The 24738-nt window shown below is 30.9% G+C and overlaps 1 protein-coding gene and 1 long non-coding RNA gene across 3 annotated transcripts; one reads left to right on the top strand and one right to left on the bottom strand.

Annotated features, from left to right (window-relative positions):
* Nucleotides 1–6879: 6879 nt before the first annotated feature.
* LOC111899083 (uncharacterized) lies at nt 6880–9316 on the bottom strand. Of its 2 annotated transcripts, none has more exons than XR_002852765.3 (4): nt 8939–9316; nt 8186–8255; nt 7757–7897; nt 6880–7128 (listed from the first exon to the last, which is right to left on the bottom strand). It is a non-coding gene; the product is annotated as an uncharacterized LOC111899083 (long non-coding RNA). The 2 variants fall into 2 exon arrangements; XR_002852764.3 differs by having other exon boundaries at nt 8186–8262.
* A 1078-nt stretch (nt 9317–10394) lies between these two features.
* On the top strand, nt 10395–12939 carry LOC111899017 (F-box/kelch-repeat protein At1g22040). Its single transcript, XM_023894898.3, has 3 exons — nt 10395–10569; nt 11210–12647; nt 12748–12939. Exon 2 carries the CDS (start codon nt 11280–11282, stop codon nt 12645–12647), a length of 1368 nt encoding a protein of 455 aa, XP_023750666.1. The 5' UTR covers nt 10395–10569; nt 11210–11279; the 3' UTR covers nt 12748–12939.
* Nucleotides 12940–24738: the final 11799 nt, after the last annotated feature.

The raw sequence follows: 24738 nt of genomic DNA on the forward strand, positions 1-24738 counted from the left end.
CCACAACCCATATAATGTCGTGATCCTTCTTTGTTTTGGGTAACTTGGTGATAGAATCTATTGTAAGATCATCCTATGGATCCATATGTATTGATAATGGTTCCAAGTTCCTACAGGACTTCTATGTTAAATTTTTACTCGAAAACATGTCACACACTCGACAATGTATCTCATCATATCTACCTTTATAGTTAGCTAGTAGTAATTCAACTTCATATGTAAATACAACTTAGTGCTGGGAGAACGAAGTATAAATATCGCCAAGATTCTTCCATAAAAAGATCTTGAATACCCTGATACTCTAGTACTCAAATCGACTCTAAAAGACTTTTTACGCTATGATGTCATTCTCAAAGATTAATGTTTTGTTCAAGATTTAATATTTCATGTTTTAATATGCTAAGGCTTTGGCTTGAGCCTATTTGATCCTTTTAATAACCATCAAGACCATACTTATCCGCAGAGATCTAACCATTCTTTGTTTAGTTGTTGTTGTTGTTGTTGTTGTTGTTGTTATTAAGCCTATCTACTACAATATTATATCTAACAAAATGGTAAAGTAGCTCATAGTCATGATATTTTTATTCCAACGATTTGTAAGAACATAAATAGAAGTATACTGTAAACATGATAGACTTTTTGATAACATTGTTGTTTTTTCATATTGTCAGACTGTGCAAAAAAAGCATAAATTTCAAATTCATTATGATGTACTTATTTTGGTTTCCCTCTGACTTCTTACTAGTATGTATAAGACAATACATTTGTAACACCCAAAGTTTTGAAGGCCAAGAAAGGAAAGAAAACCCTAATTTTTAGGGGCGACTCGGCGAGTCCAAGGATGAACTCAGCGAGTCAGAGCGGGATCCAGGTCGAGGAGTAAGTGACCGACTCGGCGAGTCGGCCAAGGTGACTCGGCGAGTCTGGTCTGTGCGAGGAAAACCCTAATTCCGGGAGTTGTATCCTATATAAAGGGTGTTATGTCCCTCCCTCAGCCCCCATATCATCCCAGAGAACCTGTAAACCCTATTTTCGTGTGAGCTTCCATCATTTGAGAGAAATAGCTTGGGAGGAAGGAAACTTTGGAAAGGAGCTTGTAGATCAAGAAGGTTGCTTCAAAGGAGAGGTGTGTGCTCGAGATCTACTTCAATTTGTGTTCATCTTGGAGGTATTTAGCTGCCATTTTCCCTTCTTTGCATCTAGATCTATTTTGCCATGAGATTTGGGGGTTTTATGGTTGTTTGAGACCCAAATCGGGTTAGGGGGATTAGATATGTTGTTGCCACTTTAGATCTATTGTTGGGATGGTCCATTATGTCATAAAGCATCAGGAGATGAGTAGTTGGTGAAGCCCTTTTGTCCTAAAACCAAACCCTAGTATGTTTTGAGCCTAGATCTCTTTAGTTATACGTAAAGTTTGCAACTTTACGTAGGGATTGAGCTTTGGAAGTATGGATCTATGGTTTGGAGTCCCTGCATGACTCAAAAGTCCTTTGCATGTTTGGAGATCTGAATGGACTCGGCGAGTCCTTTGAGTGGACTCGGCGAGTAGCATGAAGACGAAGAGGAACTCGACGAGTGGGATGAATAACTCGTCGAGTCGGATGATGTTGGGCTTGCACTCGACGAGTTGGATGAACAACTCGGCGAGTTGGATGAAGATTGCCTGGTACTCGGCGAGTCTGTTCTTAGACTCGGCGAGTCAGGTCGCGTAGTCCCAAACCCTTCGAGTTAAGACTCGAGTCAGCGAGTCGAGCAAGGACTCAGTGAGTTGGTCAGGACAGGATTCAGGAATATGTAGACTCGGCGAGTCAGGGGCTGACTCGGCGAGTCAAGTCGCGATTGGAAGGACCTTGAGCATAAGAACTCGGCGAGTCAGTAAGTGGACTTGGTGAGTAGGGTTGACCTGGAAGGTTGACTTTGACCAGGACTTTGACTTTGGCAAGGGTTGACTTGGTTGACCTTTGAAGATCAGTTGGATTAAGTAATGTGTTGATATTGGTAGCTCGGGGAGCTAGTGGAGCAGCAGTTCGGAGTCAGTGATCGGGTAGCGGTCAAAGGGATTAGCAGAAGCAGTTCAACAGTATCAGGTGAGTTTCCCTTTGTATGAATGGGTCTACGGCCACAATGCCGGCCCATGTAGTTATGAGTAGAAGACCCGGGGGTCAGCCCTAGGCACAGTATGCTAGTATGATATTCGGACGAGGTCCAATGATAGAGGGCGGGTGCCTAAGAAATGGTTTATGTGATAGTTTATACTTGTTGTCTGTGTGATACTTGTATGTGACTGGTAGGGAGGTGAGTGTGGGCGAGATTCCGTATCTCACCAATAGCAGAGGGTGGATGGTGTTCCACATCTCAGTAGCAGCAGTCCAGGGGCGAGACCCAAGTTAGGAAAAGAGTGAGGGTGGGCTGGGCCCGTATCTCACTATCAGTAGGAGTATGGACGAGGTTCCATGACTCATCAGTAGCAGGACACGGGCGGGGCCCAGAGATAGGCGAGGCCTTAGAACAAGAGTTGTTAGTATATGTTTAGCTTATGTGATGTTATGTGATACGTGTATGTGCTATTATATATTAGTGGGCGGGGCCCTATGACAGGCGAGGCCTAAGTGAAACAGATTTGTATCCGAGCGGGGCTCGAAGCCAGGCGGGGCCTGGAGCGGTGGGGCCGTTGTGACGGGCAAGGCCCGAAGTAGGGGGCGAGGCCCCGGATAGCGGGCGTGGCCCAGTATGTGCAGTATGTGGTTATGCATGGTATGTGGTAAGGTGGGGAACTCACTAAGCTTCGTGCTTACGGTTTTCAGTTTTGTTTTCAGGTACTTCCGGTAGCGGAGGGAGGAGCTCGAGGTGATCGCATGGCACACACTACAGATTAGTCAGCCTGTGAATGTTTACTCTGATAATGAATATGTGTTTTGAAAACTTATACTCAGATTATATTTTGGAATGATGTCTTTGCTTAAAGTAATGTTTTATTAAAAGAAATTTTTGGTCTTGAATTTTGGGACCTTACAACATTGCTTTTATGACTCAAATGACAATTAAACAAGAATATATAGAGAATACCTAAACCCTAATTGGTATTAACATAATCCTAATCACTAATACCCCATGTAGTTTGATCGGGATAAGATGATTAAACTGGAAAAATAAACAAAAGAACAGAACATAAAAACATAGATGAATACATTGACAACAACGATGGAAAAGCTCTGATGATGGTGACTAACAGTGACTGCTCGTCGGAGAAGAAGAGAGAAGAAGCGACGGTTAGAAGCAATTTTGTTGTAGAAGAATAGAAGAGCAAAGACCAGAGTCGGTTTCATTGTAGAAAGAGATGGAGAGGTAGAGAGAGAGAGAGAGAGCAAGAGAAAGAGAGAGCGAGATAGATAGATAGATAGATAGATAGATAGATAGATAGATGCCTAGACCAGAGGCTGCCCGACGAAGAAGATACCATCAGAGGGAGGCATCAAAAACATTGAACGAGGCTGATTCGAAAAAGAGATTTGGAGAATAAGAGGCCAGTCAAGGATAGGATCTATCTGAAGAGGATATAGAAGGCTTGAAGTCAGGGGCCATTCGAGGAGGAGGCAAATAAGGCGATGAAGTAGAAAAAACCGAAGAAGGAGCTCTGGTTTGGTGCCGGTGGTTGTATTATTATTTAGGAGGAAAAAGAAGAAAGAGAAAAATATTAAGCATAATGAAGGCACCTCCGATGGCTATTACAGAAGGTTGCTAGACGTGGAGGCTGGCAACTACAGGTTGTAGTTAATAGTAAGGTTTTAATCAAGAGCTCTAATACCATATATATATATATATATATATATATATATATATATATATATATATATATATATATATATATATATATATATATATATATATATATATATATATTCCCTAAAAATTATCCTAAAAATATACATATTGTTAATCTGATTTCCTAATACTATAAAGTGTTAGCCAACTTACTCTGATAGGGTTAAAAATATTTGAAAGTACATTTTACAAAGATAAAGAAAATAAATTATTTATCTTGAAGAAACATATAGCTTTTTTATTTTTATTTTTATTATTTGTAATGTTTTGCATTTGGAGTGGACCTCTCTTCAAAACGTGTAACCGTTTTTGTGAAAACTCAAACCGACGATTATTTTGTTAGATTATCATCGGATATCCATTTCTTTTTCGTGATTTTCTCTTATAATTATTGTTTATAAGTTAGAAATGTAATTTTGTTTGAAAAAAAGGTCTTTATCAAATAATTGATATCGACAAATTCAAACTAAAAGTCACATCTAAAGTCCACTTATGGTGAATTACTTATTACGTTAAGATTCGTGGCATCTTTATATGGTATAGTCAAACTTTATATAAAATTTATATTAAAAATCATTATAATACAGTATATTTTATTAATAAATCCTACAAATCATCAAACTCCAAGAATGTTTGTAGAAAGAGAGTCTTGTGTACAATTTCTATATAATAAATAAAAATCTATTGTGTTACATTTTTTTAATATATTTTGACATTTATTATATTATAATAAATAAAAATCTATTGTGTTACATTTTTTTTAATGTATTTTGACATTTATTATTTTATAGCATTTTCGAAATAAATAATTTTAACATATCAATTTGTATAATTTTTTTTTTAAATTTTTTTAATATTTAAAAATCAGATAATACTTTTACTTTTATATAATCATTAAATGTAATGAGCATTATAATAAATTTCAATAAATACATTTTTTTATTTTCTTTTTCTTATTATTTTTTTATTTTAAAAATATTGAATGTTTACACCTTTATATATATATATATATATATATATATATATATATATATATATATATATATATATATATATATATATATATATATATATATATATATATATATATATATATATATATATATCACACCTAAAAAGAAATATACCGTTATATTCAATAATTGTGAAATTCACAAATACGAAAATAGTCCCCTATGCAACCATACTATTTTTTATTTACAATCATTTAATTTCATTTCAATATAAACCACTTCTATAATATAACCATTAATGATTTTTAAAACCTACGTTATAATAACCATTTTCTGTATAAAATGCTCTGTAGCGTTGTAATAAAACAAATAAAACATTTAGTATTTTTTATTTCATTTTTATTGACACTTATTATAAATCATACTTTAATTGCAAGTATTTTTAATTAGGATTAAAAACATTTAATAATTTAATTATATGATTAGCAATTATGTGTTTTACATAAGTAATATATCAAAATTAAATATTACGTTTTAGTGGATGTGTATTGACATTTGAATCATAAATCATACTATATCCCGTACCGAGCATTCGGTTCTTAGAATATATTTAATGAATTAACCGAAAATTATCTAATAAAAAATAGTTGATATATAAAAAACTAATTGCTAGATATTAAAAAACTATATTTCATACAACTAACTGATAAGTTAAGAAAGCCCTTTCTCCGGAAGAGAAGAAGGCAAGATTTCAACATTTAGCTTTCTGGTTTTTCCATCATCCAATAAAAAAAGAAAGAGAATGAAACCTTGCGAAAAAGAAATGAACATTTTGCTGAGGAACGAAGCTTCGTCTTTGTTTTATTTCAAAGCCCCAATCCGCTCTCGCTCGCCGCTTCTAATAGGGTCTCGGTTGATTTTCCTTCCTTTAGCTACCCAGATGTTTCAGCTCGCTAAGTTTGAAAAGTCCAAAGAGCGCATACTAGCCACGGAACTTGGATATGGTTTCCCGATCGGAGATTCATAGTTGAAATATGTAAATGACATAAAAGACATGTAAACGATTGATTTTTTTTTTTTCATAATTAATAAATGGTATATTTAACATAATTTTAAAAAGTTTAGTCCGAATAGTTTTTTAAAAAGCTAGCACACAAGCTAATTTTTGATTTGCCAATCATAGCCTTAAGTTTTCTCTTTATTTAGAAAGAAGAAATAATTAAATTTAGTATTTTATTTGTATTTAATATTTATAAGTTTGTCTTACTATTTAAATATTTGATGATTAGAAAAGTGTATTAACCAAGGTTCTAAAAAGCTCGCAATAACTCCAAGACTTGTATTTTACGCCAATATTTATTAAAATGTCGTCTTAAGTCATATATGTATATAAAAATGAATAATAATAGACAATAGATATAAAAATATTAATTATATACAACATTTTTATCTTAAGTTACACCTTACAAACGATATTGTTCGTAAAACATAAAGTTTGACATTGCCATCAAGTTACAACTAACATTATTTAGAACATTAGTATTAACCGTATTTAAAGAAAGAAGATAAAACAAGAGAAATATTTTTGTTTTTCCAAAAAATTATGACTGAATTTAGTAAAATTTCGGAAGCCTTATTTATTTATTGACCAATAAATAATAATTACTTAGAATTTATAGCTTCATATTAACATGATAGTTTATATATATATATATATATATATATATATATATATATATATATATATATATATATAGGGTTAGATTATTTTGTTTTCACTATCTATTGTGTGCATGTATGATTGATTCTGGACCAATCATTTTAGTTATTTTAAGAAAGTAATTAATGCATATTACATGTTGAATATATAATGGATATTAATTACATTTATAGTATTTAATATGCATTAATTACTTTTTAAAATAACTAAAATGATTGGTCAAAAATCAATCATACATGCACACAATAGATAGTGAAAACATTTGAACCTAACTCTCTCTCTCTCTCTCTATCTATATATATATATATATATATATATATATATATATATATATATATATATATATATATTAGAAAAGTTTGAGGCCCGTGCTAAGCACGACCCTTGAGTATTGTTTTGGAATATCATTGAAAAACTACCGTGCTTAACACCGCCCATGGAGGTTTGTTTAACTTTTTTTACAAATCTTATATGACGGACGCTATTGGTGTTGGGCTTTCAAGTATAAAACACATAGCATAATACAGCAACGTACTTTACTATACAATGATTTTACATAAATTTGTTCAAAAGAATTCAAAATTAATTGCACCTAAAAAGCTGACCAGCAGCATCTTCTATCTTGTTGGCCTGCATGGAAAACAATCATTCAACAATTGAAAATAAATTAGGAATGCAGTTTTATTAACATTGCATGCATCAAGAAGTTCACAAAATTAAAATATACTTATAAATACGGATGCAATTAACACCGGCCTTAGGGTAGGTTTGAGATGAATTAACATAAATATGAGCTATTTAAAATTATCATGTGGTAATCCCAATTCCATTGTATATTATATTTAATTATAGTTATGAACTTCTTATTCACAAAACGAAAACAATTAAACATACAATGAGATTTATAGTAAAAACATTCGATTATTTTTACCAAAAAAAAAATAATAATAAAGTTTAAGTTATAATTAAAATCATGGATTTCTTACAATTAAATTTTTTGTAGCTATATTATAATTTACATTCAATTATGTTTAAGGTTAAACAATCGCAGATCATCCCATCCCATGTGACTGCATCCCATTATTTCTTGCAATCAGAAAGATATTGAAAACAATCGATACAATTACCAATAAAAAAAATTCCAGTATTCCATTTTTCAAATAACAAAAACTAAAGAAATACTTTTGAAAAGTACTTTTTGTTGACAGTTTCTATACTAATTGTATAAAAATAAGAAAGAAAATGTATGATTACATACACAGTCATGTTAGCGGATGATGATGCAGCACAAAGGGCATTGGTGTCCAGCCAGCAACTCTACACTGGACCATTCTGCCCTTCAAAAGCTCCACAATCTATTCCAGTCCCCAGTCTCCTGCTTCTAATTATGGAATAGAATCTGAAAAGGAAATCTATGTTATTTAGTGAAATATATGATGGATGCTCGGTAAATGCATATTGTTACAAAATTCTTGTTAGTATTTCAAATTATGATTTCGTTTAATCTTTGCACTTTTGCATTTTCGACACCAACAACAAAAGGATATTCCCACATAAGCTGGTCATCTTCATGATTTCTATGAATATGTTGGAATGATTTATGTGAAAAAATGCAGTAATTTAACACCAAAAGCTATTATGTTTATCACAAATAAATGAGAAACTATTAAAAAAGTATTTTTTTTACCATAACTCAGTAGAAGGATCTTTTCCTTTCCAACTCATGTCCTTCCACTCCTTAAAACTTCAACATGGACCTGTTCCCTAGGAAGGCAGTTTTCGTTAATGACATAAATGTTTCTAAGGCAATAATCAAAATCAAAAAATATGAGACCAATCCTTCATTGTTTCATTAGTTTTTGTTCATGGATACTTGTTATGGAACTCATATATAAGAAAAATCTAATCTATTTTGTAGCATCTGTAAGCAATCCTCCTTGTCGTTATCAAATTAAAAAAGTATAAGATTCAAACATCTATAACACATTTAACGGTTGTTGTGTTATGATGATTTGAAGTCATGACTACATCAAACATAGACATTGGGCCATTGATAAAAAAAAATAAATAGAAAATCAATCATTATTTTCTTCTTGTCATTTAATCATTAAGGTTTAAAAGATGAAACTCCTCCTAGGCATTTCATCAAACATGTTATGAGCATAATCAAATTCTCTTCTTTAGCAAGACATATTCCAAATCTTCCCAATGTATATGTATACCCCCATAAAGGACAAATCGTCCTTAAACTAACCTATGGTTCCAAATTTTGATTACACACGTCAATTAGACACAATCCTACAAAAACATACTCACTAAAAATCAAGCAATCCAAAAAGAGAAATATAAACTCAATTCATGAATCAGATAATCCAATTCATCAAAAAAGAAGTAAAAAGTAGAGATATTTTAGAAAAAAGTAGTGATATCTATGAATTACCTTTCAAAGGGATGGATGAATACTTGAGAGTCAGGAAAAAACTGTTCGATTCAATTTTTGGTGCACCAACAGAAGAGAAATTCGAGCAATAAAAAGAAAGAAGCAGTTGTAGTCACAAAACTACATAGAGAATCACGGCGACGGGTCATCTATGGCGGTGTATTACGAAAGGCGATCAGTGAAAACCAATCGTCCCGAAGAATCGTGTTTGGTGGAAGAAGGCGGGGGCGGTAACAGACGTATCTCTCGGTCGATTGTTGGGGGAGGAATCTGGTGTTGCGAGACGTTATAGGCAAACTTAAAAACACATGTTGTGGTACGTTACGTCGTTCCTACAAAGATAGGATACGTGGCGTGAAACGAACTCTGTAGATTTGATTTTGGTGGAATGAGATAAAAAGGGTTTTTATAATATATATATATATATATATATATATATATATATATATATATATATATATATATATATATATATATATATATATATATATATATATATATATATATATATATATATATATATATATATATATATATATATATTCGTATTCTCATTATTAGTGCTTATTATAGCTATTTGGTTTGGTACCAAACATAGTTATTAAAGTATGTATAGATGAAATTTTAGGTTTCTGGTTACAAAACATAGTCATACAAAAAGCACTAAAAAGTATTCCACTAACAAAAACAAGTTTGTACAAATTAATTAGGTTTCGACTTTGTATCACAAAGACATTTATGTGTTAATTCAATCCAATTAACATGTAATAGAAAACTGTACATCTTACCTTTATTAATCTTAACAAATTATATATCTTTACCTTTTATTTTACACCCTTAATTGACTATACATATATACCCAATGTATAATACTATTCAACCAAAGCCGACACGAGTCCAAAGTTGCCGCTTGAAGTTTATTTTATTTTTAAGGTGCGTTGCAAATTTAGAATTCCTTTCATGAATAAAAAACGACAATTTCCATTTCCCACAACGAAAACTGTCTCATTCAATTTAAATATGAAAACATTTAAATTAATATATGTCTAAAAGAATATATATATATATATATATATATATATATATATATATATATATATATATATATATATATATATATATATATATATATATATTTATTTATTTTGATAATGTTTTAATTTTTTTTGTTATAAATCAAATATCATATTTTTCACTTTTGTTCAATTTTAACCATTAAACCAGGATCTTAAATTGGAAAAGATAATGTTAAGATCATCAAGATAAAAAATGTTATTTTTCTAGAATAAAAATTTAAAAATTCAGTTTCAAAATTTGTGCCCATTAAACAAAAATGAAAAAACTTACATTAAACAAAAAATAAAATATTTGAATTAAAACATAAAATAATATAGTATTATTTACAAATTGCCATCATAATATCAGGTAAAGAAACAACGAACACATATATATTGTACTGATAAACAGAACATAAGGTCACAGGCTCAAGTTATGGCAGACTGAGTAACAGAGATACCAAGAATTTTGGTGCCCGATGTTTGGATTTTGATATCCTGCAAACGATATCCCTCAATTTCTCTACCTGTATTCCACAAAAAACCCTAATTCTTATAACCATCGACTTTTACCAGGTAATTGCTTCGTTTTAGTTTCCGATTTAGTTATTTTAATTTCATTTAGGGTTCTACTGTGCAAGCCAGGCGATTCAGTTGTCATTGGTGACGCAATTTTGTTGTGGATTTGACCGGATCTTTCTATACGCATGTCTCGTGAAATCCTTCGGTTTTAGGGTTTATTTATTTAATCAGAATAACTTTTTCGGCGAAATTCTATTAATCCGCTTAGGCCTGATGTGGATTTCTCTTTTGTTTTTATCTCACGAATCACTTGGTTTCCTGTAGCTAATATATCCAGTATACGTGATAGAGTAAAAAAATTCTTCAAAATAACTTATAAATCCAGAATCTCTGATATATTTATCGATTCAACATCTTTGTTTTTATGTTAGCAGTAGCACAACTATATTAGGTTTCATTGCTTTTTTAGATAATTAGGGCTTCCTGTTTTGCAATTTCTGATTCACATTTTGGGAATTCTTCAATTGACATATCATTTGTACACAACCAACATAAAAAAAAACTCTACTTAGTGGAAAATTGCGAATCATTTCCAATATATTTTGGAGAACTATACCGTTTCTTTAACTATGTTCTTTGTATCCGGTTTTCTTTTCTGATTCCAATTATCCAATACTTTCCTTCCCATTCTCAGGTCACCATGGATCAGTGATATATCAGTTAAACTATCTATTGATACCTTCATCCTCATACACATAACTTTGATGGGTGGCTTACTGAGTGTAAGCAGTTGTAAACAAACGGAAACCTTTCATGTTTCAAAATCCGAATCCAGCAAGAGGCAAAAAACATCATCAACCATTTGGGATGACAACCCTAGATTAATCCCCAATCTCCCCGATGAAATCTCACTTGAAATCCTCGCAAGACTTCCAAGAATCTGCTACTTAAATGTAAAAGCAGTCTCACGAAGCTGGAAACTTGCAATAACAAGTCCCGAAATTTACAAAGTCAGAAAAGAACTAAAAACAACCGAAGAATGGCTCTACATATTAACAAAAACTCAAGGCGATAGACTTTTATGGCATGCATTCGACCCAATTTCCAAAAAATGGCAAAAACTACCCCCGATTCCTGATCTTCCATTCGAAGATGAAAACAAATCATCTGGTTTTCGAGTGTGGAACATGGTAGGATCAAGCATAAGAATTGCAGATGCAGTTAGAGGATGGCTTGGAAGAACCAACGGCCCAGATCAAATCCCGTTTTGTGGGTGTGCAATCGGAGCCGTTGATGGATCTCTTTACATGTTAGGAGGTTTTTCAAGATCAAGTGCAATGAATTCGGTTTTCAAATATGACCCGATTTTAAATTCTTGGAGTGAATCAAGCTCAATGTTAGTTGGAAGAGCTTATTGTAAAACCGGTGTTTTGAACAACAAACTTTTTGTAGTTGGTGGTGTTAGCAGAGGAGGTGGCGGTTTAACCCCGCTCCAATCAGCGGAAGTTTTCGACCCGAAAACCGGGTTATGGTCGGAAATTCCAAATATGCCCTTTTCAAAAGCACAAGTGTTACCAACCGCTTTTTTAGCTGATTTACTTAAACCAATTGCAACCGGATTAACAACTTATCGTGGGAAATTATACGTTCCTCAAAGCTTATATTGTTGGCCTTTTTTCGTTGATGTTGGTGGTGAAGTTTATGATCCGGAATTGAATTCCTGGGTTGATATGCCGGTTGGAATGGGAGAAGGGTGGCCCGCAAAACAAGCCGGGACTAAATTGAGTGTGATTGTTGATAATGATCTTTATGCTTTGGATCCTTCGAGTTCTTTAGAAAGTGCTAGAATTAAAGTTTATGATCATGTTGAAGATTCTTGGAAAGTGGTTGAAGGTGATGTTCCGATTCGGGATTTTGCGGAATCGGAATCACCGTATTTGCTCGCGGGGTTGTTGGGGAAGCTTCATGTTGTTACGAAAGATGGGAATCAGAATATTGCGGTGATGCAGGCTGGGAAACGGAATGGTGATTCCGGAGATGGGATTGAATCGGAATTGAATGTTTGGAATGTGATTGCTTCGAGGAGTTTCGAGTCTACTGAGCTTGTGAGCTGTCAGAGTCTTGATATATAGGTGAAGCATTTCTCATAATCTTTTGTTTTTTTATATTTTGAAGTAACATGTTGATATAAGATTATAAGTATCATTGTTTTTTTGTTTTCTGGTATGGCAGTTATGGATTTGGGGCCCACTGTATCAGTGTGTTTGCTGGTAAGTTTGTATGTTTTGAAATTGTTTATATGGTTGTGTTCTTTTACATGAGGATTTTCAAGATGTAAATAATGACTCTTTGTGTTTTGTAAACTTCTTTAATTCGATAACAAACTTTACCATATTAATCCACAAAAATGTGTTTTACGTTGCCTTTTTTTTTCTTTAAGTTATTATTATTATTATATATTATTTTATGTGCATGTTTTTTTTTTTTGAGGAAATGTAATGGGTAGGCATATGAAAACAAACTTATTTATCATTTAGGCTGCTGTGTAACAGGCTGTACAAACTTTTTTTGGATCTTTTCTATTAAGGGTGAGAAGGGCATTTTTGTCTATTGCAGCCTAACACCTTGTCGCTTTTCTCTTTTGGGTGTGGATTGTTATTGTATTAAGAAAGGGCTATTGAGTTATGGTATGATGGCACTTGGAAATGTTCTTATATGATGCCTAGTATACACATTATTATTAGAGAAAATGATCGTAACAGTGTTTTTCTTTTTTTACACAAAAAAGAAAATGGAAAACGATCAAAATAACCGAAGTTTTTGCAAAGCCTATCTGTGAAAATCCACGTTAATAGCAAAATATTTTCTCAGATGTTGCCTGCGTAATCAGTGTTTTCTTTTAATCGAATTTTGAACCTTTGTAACTCTTTCGTGTGATGTCCGTTTGAGTTTTTTTTTTTCATTTTGTTTTTCTTGTAACAAGGTCTATCCATGGACATATTACACTCCCATTTGGAGGTCGGAAAATCATTTTTTTTTAATTCCAAAGTAGAGTACTCAATGAAAAATAAACAAACTTTGAACCTTCATGGCCCTTTCATACGAATTCCACTTAGGTTGAAGTATTTTTTTTTCACAGTGTTCACCGGTTGAAGAATTTGTATTTTTGTAAGCTCCAAGTTAAGATGGTTTGTGATATTTCGAATGTAGTTTTTATGGATGTCACATTGATGAGATACTATATTATTAACATATAACATTACACATAAGAATTTGTATTTTTGTAAGCTCCAAGTTAGGATTATTTGTGATATTTCGAATGTAGTTTTTATGGATCTCACATTGATGAGATACTATATTGTTAACATATAACATTACACATACACTTAAGAAGACATGTAAATATTTAAGTTACACACTTAAGAAAGACATGTAAATGTTTAAGTTACAAAAGGGGAATACATTGTTTGGTAATTCTCATTGAACAGAAGGTGGGGCGTACACTATTTCAGTTCGGTTTGTTGCTCGATGCATGACATAAGTCAAATCATAGTTAACAAATTGATGAATCTCTTGCAAGTTAAACAACCCCATAGTTGTTTACATTAAAGTATTATGTGAAATTTATTAAAATAGAAAACTAATAAAACGATATGTTGAAAAGAAATTAATTCAAAATAACCACAAAATGACATTTGACAAATTGAATGAGAGTATGACATGTGAAAAAAAACTTTCATTTATTAGAATAAATGATGTTTATTAAATGTTATGTTGTTTTTATGGTTACCGTTACATCCCGTTTTATTTGATAGTATTATTCAACAATAATATGATGTTCTCAGTAAATTATATTATATAATATGATTAATATCATTTATCTATTCAATGTACACCTACCAACATCTAATTTTCTCTCTCTCTCTCTCTCTCTCTCTCTCTCTCTCTCTTTATATATATATATATATATATATATATATATATATATATATATATATATATATACACACACACACACTAGGCGAATGCCCGCGCGTTGCGCAGAAACATCTATCTAGCTGAAATCTTTACAACTATATGTTTTTTTAATATAACAATAATGTTGTTAAATTTTATATAAAAATTCATATACTAAGGAGATATAATATATTGATTATTTTGAATTATATGATAATGTATACATCTATTAAAACTGTATAATCTTAATATTTTGAATGACCTCTACCCACGGGTTACTTATGAATAAAATTAAATATAATATATGGTTAAAAGTTATTTATAGTTGCTGATATTGTTCATTAATTTTTTAAAATTTATTTGTTTAACGTTTTAATTTCTATCATTGTAATTATTTAAAACATGAAACAATTTTTTTTTTGATTTTAAAGGTAACAATATAATCATTTATATAGAGTAATTTTTAACTATTGTTATTATAAGTTATTTTAAGTTACTTATTTGAAAACTTTTAACGATTATAAAAATATATGTAGAAAATATTTTAGTTAAATTGATATTACAATTTAGTTTTTGCATTTAGCACTACAATTTATCACTTTTAACTATTCACAAAATATTCTTTGAGTTTTTTAAGTAGAACTGAAATTTGTATTGAAGTTAACCATATAATGTTATATTTAAATTAACAATTTAAGTATTTTGTCTAAACTGTTCAAAAGTTGTAGCTTTAAAGACATAACTTTATAAGTAGAAGTAAAAATATTATTTAAATATTAAAATTTAGTTTATATATAATTATAATTTAGCTTTGATACTTATTTAACCTTCTTAACCAACTTATAATTATTATTAGAAAGACACTACAATTGATCAAATTTAACTATTTACAAAATATTCTTTAGGTTGTTTAAGTTGAACTAAAATTTATATTTAAGTTGTTCTTGTAAGGTTATATTTAAATTAACAATTTAAGTATTTCATACAAATTGTTCAAAAGTTGTAGCTTTAAAATGATAATGGTTTACATACAACAACATATTAGATCTAATAAATTAAGTATAATATGTTATAAGTTAAAAACATAACTTTATGAGTAGAAGAAAATATATTCTTTTAATATTAAAATCTAGTTTATATATGATTACACTTTAGGTTTTATATTTATTTAACCTTATTAACCAACTTATAATCATTATTAGAAAGAAATTAAAAAGTCATGGGAGTTTCAAATGAATGAGGTGAAAGGAAAAATAAATGGGAGTTTCAAATGAATGTGGTGAAAGGAAAAATGCTTCCTTTCGCGCGTTGTGCAAAAGCATCTATATAGCTGAAATTTTTACAAATATATGTTTTTTCAAAGATTACAATAATACCGTTAAATTTGATATAATAATTCTTATACTAAGTTGAAATAGTATATATTGATTATTTTGAATTATATGATAATATATACATCTATTAAAACTGCATAATCTGAATCTTTTGAATGACCTCTACCTAGAGGTTACTCATGAATAAAATTAAATATAATATATGGTTTAATATTATTTATAGTTGTTGTTATTGTTAATTCATTTTTAAAATTTTTCTGCTTAACGTTTTAATTTCTATCAGTATAATTATTTAAAATATCAAACATTTTTTTTTTTTTTTTATTTTAAAGGTAACAATAAATCATTTATATAGAGTTATTTTTAACTATTGTTATTGTAAATTATTTTAAGCTAGTTATTTCAAAACTTTTAACGATTATATAAATATCTTTACGAAATTGATATTACAATTTAGTTTTTGCATTTAGCACTACAATTTATCACTTTTCACTATTCACAAAATACTCTTTGGGGTTTTTTTAAGTGGAACTGAAATTTATATTGAAGTTGACTATGTAATGTTATATTTTTATTAACAATTTAAGTATTTTGTCCATACAGTTCAAAAGTTGTAGCTTTAAACTGATAATGTTTTACATACAACAACATATTAAATCTAATAAATTAAGTATAATATGTTAAAAGTTAAAGACATAACTTTATACGTAGAAGTAAAAATATTATGTTAATATTGAAATTTAGTTTATTTTTTATTACACTTTAGGTTTGATACTTATTTACCATTGTTAACCAATTTATAATCATTATTAGAAAGACACTACAATTTATTACTTTTAACTATTTACAAAATATTCTTTGGGTTGTTTAAGTTGAACTAAATTTTATATTTAAGTTGATCCTGTAAGGTTATATTTAAATTAATAATTTAAGTATTTTATACAAATTGATCAAAAGTTTTAGCTTTAAAATGATAATGGTTTACATACAACATATTAGACCTAATAAATTAAGTATAATATGTCAAAAGTTAAAAACAAACTTAATAAGTATAAGAAATATATATTTTTTTAATATTGACATTTAGTTTATATATGATTACACTTTAGGTTTGATATTTATTTAACCTTATTAACCAACTTATAATAATTATTAGAAAGAAATTGAAAAGTCATGGGAGTTTCAAATGAATGTGGTGAAAGGAAAAAATACATGGGAGTTTCAAATGAATGTGGTTCAAGAAAAAAATGCAAGCTTTATAAGTATACTAGGCGTATGCCCGCGTGTTGCGCAGAAACATTTATATAGCTGAAATATTTACCAATATATGTTTTTTTAAATATAACAATTATGTGGTTATTAAATTTGATATAATAATTCGTATACTAAATTGATATAATATATTGATTAATTTGAATTATGTGATAATATATACATCTATTAAAACCGCATAATCTCAATCTTTTGAATGACCTCTACCCATGAGTTATTCATGAATAAAATTAAATATAATATATGGTTTAATGTTATTTATAGTTGTTATTGTTAATTAATTTTTTTTTTAAAATTTATTTGCTTAACGTTTTAATTTCTATCATTGTAATTATTTAAAACATCAAACAATTTTTTTTTATTTTAAAGGTAACAATATAATCATTTATATAGAGTTATTTTTAACTATTGTTATTGTAAGTTATTTTAAGCTACTTATTTGAAAACTTTTAACGATTATAAGACTATCTTTAGGAAATATTTTAGTTAAATTGATACTACAATTTAGTTTTTGCATTTAGCACTATAATTTTTCATTTTTAGATATTCACAAAATATTCTTTGAGTTTTTAAGTAGAACTGAAATTTATATTGAAGTTGACTTTGTAATGTTATATTTAAATTAACAATTTAAGTATTTTGTCCAAACTGTTCAAAAGTTGTAGCTTTAAATTGAGAATGGTTTACATACAACAACGTATTAAATCTAATAAATTAAGTATAATATGTTAAAAGTTAAAGACAAAACTTTCAAAGTAGAAGTAAAAATATTATTTTAATATTGAAATTTAGTTTATTTATGATTACACTTTAGGTTTGATACTTATTTAACCTTATTATCCAACTTATAATCATTATTAGAAAGACACTACAATTTACCACTTTTAACTATTTACAAAATATTTTTTAGGTTGTTTAAGTTGAACTAAAATTTATATTTAAATTTGATCTTGTAAGGTTATATTTAAAGTAATAATTTAAGTGTTTTATACAAATTGTTCAAAAGTTGTAGCTTTAAATTGATAATGATTTACATATAACAACATATTAAACCTAATAAATTAAGTATAATATGTTAAATGTTAAAAACATAACTTTATAAGTAGAAGAAAATATATTCTTTTAATATTGAAATTTAGTTTATATATGATTACACTTTAGGTTTTCTATTTATTTATGCTTATAAACCAACTTATAATCATTATTAGAAAGAAATTGAAAAGTCATGAGAGTTTCAGATGAATGTGGTTAAAGGAAAAATGAATGGGAGTTTCAAATGCATGAGATTCAAGAAAAAATGCTAGCTTTATAAGTATATATATATATATATATATATATATATATATATATATATATATATATATATATATATATATATATATATATACCACACCACCTACCACCACCTAAATTTTGTATATAAAGACTGTGATAATTATTTCATACAAAACATGTCTTTTGTTTAATCTCTATAAAAAAAAATTCTACCAAATCTCCCACAAGTTCAAACGTCCTAACGATGAATCACTTATAACATGAGGGGATTCTAATGAGATTAATGAGACTATATCAAACAAAAGAAAGAGAAATAGAAAATAACTCTTTTAATATCTATGTTGTATGGGAAGGAATGAATCATGTAGAAGCTCAAATTCAGGAAAGACTAACATGATAAAATATGCAAAAGAGTTCATAACAAAACTTGAACATGGATACATGCCGAAGAAGTAGAGCTTTCAAAGAAAGAACATGAAATAAGGGCTGAGGCTTTGGATATGAATGAAAAATTAGAATGCGTTGTTGCAAAGAAAAAAACTTCCCATACAAATCTCTTGAGTTTCCTGAATGACATGAATGACATATTGCGATGATGAGGAGTAATATGTGTGAGGGTTGTTTACTTAACTTTTTTTTTATATATGTTGGTTTCTAACTTAGTTATGTTATATAACATTGATTAATGTTTTGTGACCCACCCTTTACCATAGTAATGAAAATATGTGTTTAACCGATATTTAGTAACATAAATAAGAACATAACGAAAAGCCACAATTATAAGTCTTGCCAATAAAAAACATAAAACATGATCCTATTAGAAGGTGGTATTCAAGTCATACATGTCTGGAAAAAACTATGGCTTTGTGACATAATAAAAAAAACATAACGCCGATGTTGTTAGTTTGGTTGTTACCTCCGTTGCATAAACTAACAAATATTACTGTTAGTTTCATTTTATGCTAAAGGGAAGAATTAACTATATATTCTCCGTTCTTGTTAATTATACATGCTTTATTCTAACGCTTATTGCACCAATGTTGCATTGTCATTCGAAAGAACTCGAGGAACATCATTATCGGTATCTTACGAGCATCTTTCGATAATGCGTTGATGGATTATGTACTATTTGATGTCATAAAATTATAACGATAACCTAACTGTGACTACTTTTTTAAGCTTCGACTAAGTACTTCAACTCGGTATATTTGTTTAAATGCAAATCCTCATTTAGTACTTAAAATCTTCCACTCTTTAAGCTTTTGCATAGCCTTAAACAATGTTTTTTTCATAACATTTTTGTTTAACTTGGATACTATGTTCGCGAAAAGATGATAACCACATACACCATAATACACATTTAGGAATATATTTGCAATGGACATGAAACAAAGACCCTATCATAAATGAATGTTAATGGTTCCAAGTCCCCAATATAGTTATGTAGTTTTTGTAGGAACCATGAGTACGACCCCATGCACTCATTCTTGGCTATTTCATACAATTTCACCAAAAGAATATTGACTTCCTCGCTCAAATTAATAAATTTCACGACATCTTCTTTTTCCTCCATGTGCTTCCCTATAAATATGTATATTCTAGAACACTATTCACATCTCATACAATCTCAAGCTTTTCATTTCCAACAAAATTTCAAATTACAATAATCACCCACTCTTGAAATAACTATATTTTTTTATACATTAACATTTTGTTCTTCAAATGAGCCAATCATTCCAGTAATGTTATCATTGCAACAAATGATGCAGTAGCCTAATTCACAAAATCTGAGTATCCCAAAGCAATCCTTTTGCACAATGACTAATATTCTCTTATTTAGCAAACCATGTTTTTTTTAACAAAAATAACATACATGTTAATTATGACATCCTCTATTTTTCACAACCGAATAAAACTTTTCTTTTTGCATTTTAAAACCATGTTTCTTTGTTTGTGGAAAGTTCCAGTTTAATAAAACGTTTTGATTTATAGACTTTGTTTCAAAATACCAAAAAACACTAAGAATGTCATAATCAATACACAACATATGTTACAATGTAAAGACATATCCGTCCTGAATACTATTGCAGGTTGTCTCTTTATTCACTCGAAATTCCTATTGAAGTTTTAAAAGCTCTAGTATCGCTACCTGTGATTCATATAACTTGAGTGGGCCAGTTTTGGGAACCTGGTGAGGCACATATGGCTTTTAATCCCATAGTATTATAATGATAATAAATCATATATAATAATCCTAACAAAACCAACGTTACCAAACAATATAGATATATAATATAACATATATATCTATAAGATACTATATCCAGAGTTACCCAACCCATCGATTCTCACACACTAATCCTATAACAATGATCCTATGGTATTTATCCTGATGGATCACTTTAAGCAACGAGTAGAGTATACTGCTTCAGGTATTCATTCGCAAGTGTAAGTTAACAGAGGCAACCATGTTGGGGGATAGAATTTAAACACCTACGAGAATGAAAACTTGAAAATGTTCGACAAGACTGTTTAGAAAGTGTAAGTGGTTTTCACCTTAATTCGTTAGATAACCCAAACATACCTACTAGTTGTCTGATATTGATCCACCATTTTTGGCTGTCTAGAGGAAGAATACTAATACAATACTCCGGTATGTAACTCGTACCTCGACACATGATAGTGCCACATAACACAACTCTACTCTCCTTTTCAATCTCACACTCCCAATAGGAGACTATTAATTTATTCAACTTACTTTAAACTAAGCATCCTTTACAAGCCTTAGTTTATAACTAGACAAAACTACAATACATGTAATCAACTTCCACTATATGTTTCCTATTCATGCAATACTATCACAATATAGGGTATACATTTAGCAAATAATACAAATAGCAAACATTAAGTATACATTTGATATTTGAAGTAATAAATACATTTATTAATATCATGCTCATGAAAGTAACTATGCACTCACTTTACAAGATATACAATTAATCTTTTAAATAACATATACTTTTATTAGCATCATGTTTATGAAAATAACTACACACTCACTCACTATACAAGATATACAATTAGTCTAACACTTTCACATTTCCTTTTAAATGAAATGAATACAAATATTACTAAGTTTCAGTCATTGTTTATATTATTTGAAACTATAATAACAATATCCCACAGTCCTCATTAATCCCAAAAAATACTAATATATATCAAATAAGGAATGAGTAGGTAAGATCATATTGGAGGTAGGATCGTTTGACGTATAAATATACTATTTGGAAAATTCATTTTAAACACCTCACTAAAATCTTGCATTAACAGCATGCCCGTAAGTAGATCAATCAACATTATAACTGAAATTACTGATAAATCTTATTTATAGATTTATAATAACGACAATGAATTCCAATACAAGTTATACTTAACAAACGTAGTAAGTGCAACTGACCATAGAAAATTTTCTAGTAAAAACTTGGAAATTCTACGAGTGTAACTTCGTAGCCGAATACTTCTTTTGTCAGGCTTTCCAACGCTGCAGTTCCTTGCTAAGATTCTTCGGAAACTCAAAAAATCGGATCCACTAGAGTGCGGGAAAAACTTGGGAGAGAAAGGTGTGAGCTTAGAAGAGATTATGAATTCATATATATATATATATATATATATATATATATATATATATATATATGTTTTTAAAAAACCACGTCGTGACTTACGCAGGGCGTGCCACAACCACGTTCCACATTCCGGTTGAGCTACGTCAACTCTTGGTTATTGGGGGAAATGGGGTCTTCAGTTGCCACATGGTAGTGTTTGGGGCTGCCGTGTCATTCTGTGGTATGTGGGGATTGAGACTCTTCAGTTATCATCAGGTATTTTCTTGTTTTCTTCGGATAATTGTATCTTTCGAATACGAACTCCGTTTTTGTTGTCCTTTATATCTAAAGATTCGTAATTCCGTGTACTACAGCTTTCCTTTAGATTTTAATAGGTAATTCACAATCTATTTTCACTTCATATTTTATAAAGAGCATACAATGAATGATCTTGCAAAATTCGTAGCTTGTTCATACGAGTTTCATTCTCGATGTTCTTTATATCCATGGTTTCGTAATTTCGTGTACATCAACTTTCATTTACATTACTTTGGCTAAAAAAGTAATATATTTTCGTTTCCTATTTTATAATAACTACAGACACAATGTGTTGTAACGCGTAACTTTGAAAAATAACAATTTCTTCACATGACGCTACATTTTGGCAATCTATATACTCACGGGTTCGTATTTACGACTACTACAACATTCATGTATATTATTTATTCAACACAATATTTTAATTATAAACGTTATTTAACATAATTTGTTAAGTTTATAATAGTGTAACATCTTAATTTTCAAGACCAAAAATTTCATTTTTAATTATGTAGCTTATAAAATTGTTTACTGAAAACATCAGCAATATCATAACATCCCATAAATCAAATGTCATAAAACATGTCATGGAATAATAATAGTGTCAGAGTACAATCCCAAGAACATCATAGTGAGGAAATCATGTGTGTGCGATGCGCTGCTAGTGTGCCGGCTCCTTCCCCTTCGCTGAAGAGGTACCTGAAACAAAACTGAAAATTGTAAGCACAAAGCTTAGTGAGTTCCCCCCATCATACTACATACCATTAAGTCCTGTCCCTCAGTATCTTTCAACCGGTATCTATTTGGCATGACTGGGAGCTGGGCTTCCCTTCGGTATCTTTCAACCGGTAGCCAGGAGCTAACCTCCCCTTCGATATCTCACAACCAGTAACAAGGAGCTAACATCCTCTTTAGTATCTTTCAACCGGTAGCCGGGAGCTAACCTCCCCTTCGGTATCTTTCAACTGGTAGTCGGGGACTATTTCACCCCATACCACTACCACATAATAACATATCATGAACATATATAGACATGCATGGGTGTTGTCTACCCCTTCGGAATCTTTTAACCGGTAACTGGGGGCTGTTCCGCCCCTACTACTACTAACACATTTAACATTATAGCACATAATCATAACAGATAACAACATCCTAGATAATTATCAAAAAGATAATCATCTCTACTATAATCTCCTACTGGTGGGCCGACCTTGGTGCCTTAGACCCACTTCTATTGGAAGGTAACTCACCTTAGTGTCGTGAAGTGTCCAAACTGCCCTCGTTGCCGATATTAACTCCTCTCGATTCCTACACATAACGATATTCCTTAATTACCATTTCACGGTCAACTCATGTCAAAGTCAAAGTCAAGGTCAACACCTTGGTCAAAGTCAACTCTAGGTCAAAGTCAACATCTAGCTAACTCAACTCGCCGAGTTGACCCACCAATTCGCCGAGTTCCATAGTCCTTAGAACACTAAAAGCTTCGACCCTACTCACCGAGTCTTTTAAGAACTCACCGAGTTCTCCTTCATACGAGGTCGGGACTTTCTACCACTGACTCGCCGAGTTCATCCTTGAACTTGTTGAGCCCTTCTTCATGCAAGAAGGCACATCTAGTCCTGGACTCGCCGAGTTCCTTATGAACTTTTCGAGTTTGTCTTCATGTAGTTGGGACTTAGTCTTGAACTTGCCGAGTTCCATGATCTTCAGGTCCATACTCACATCCATCTTGTTGAGTCCTCTTCTAGACTCAACCAGTTCAATCGGAAACATAAAAGGTTGGGGAACCATAGCCCGACTTGTCGAATCCCATGGACGACTCGCCGAGTCCCCCAAAGTCCATGTCCATAAAATTGATTTCAGTCGAGCTCAATACATCTAAAACATAGATCTGACCTCCTAGGGTCCATATTACATGTAAAGTTACAAACTTAACTTTCATGCATGGGGGTATTTGGCTCAAATGGCCTTAAAATGAGGTTATATGATGCATAAGACTCCCATGGCCATAAAGTTGGCACCTTTATGCCATGGGAATCCTCAATGGTTCCAGATCTGAAGTTCTACCCCTTTAGAACCACAAAACCCCGAAGTTGGCTCTACTAAAACTTAGAAAAGGTGGAAATGAACCCTAACTAGAGATCTAAGAGATAGATGTTCAAGGTTGAAGCTTTTTACCTTGAATGAGTTGCTAATGAAGCAAAACCTCTGGATCTACTTGCTTCTTCTGGAACCCCCAAGCTTCCACTTCCTTATTTAAGCTTCAAACAACCAAAACACACAAAAATGGCTCAAGAACACTCTAAATGCTTTAGGGTTTCGAGTTAGGGCTTTTCTAGACCATGAGAGACGATGGAGGCTGAATTGGGACAAGATAAGGCGTTTAAATAGGGTGCAAACCCTAAATATTAGGGTTTCATCCAGGTAGGCCTGTCGAAAAAACCCGAAACCCGTTCTACCCA

Source organism: Lactuca sativa, chromosome 9, assembly GCF_002870075.4.
Source record: "Lactuca sativa cultivar Salinas chromosome 9, Lsat_Salinas_v11, whole genome shotgun sequence".
Lineage (NCBI taxonomy): Eukaryota > Viridiplantae > Streptophyta > Magnoliopsida > Asterales > Asteraceae > Lactuca > Lactuca sativa.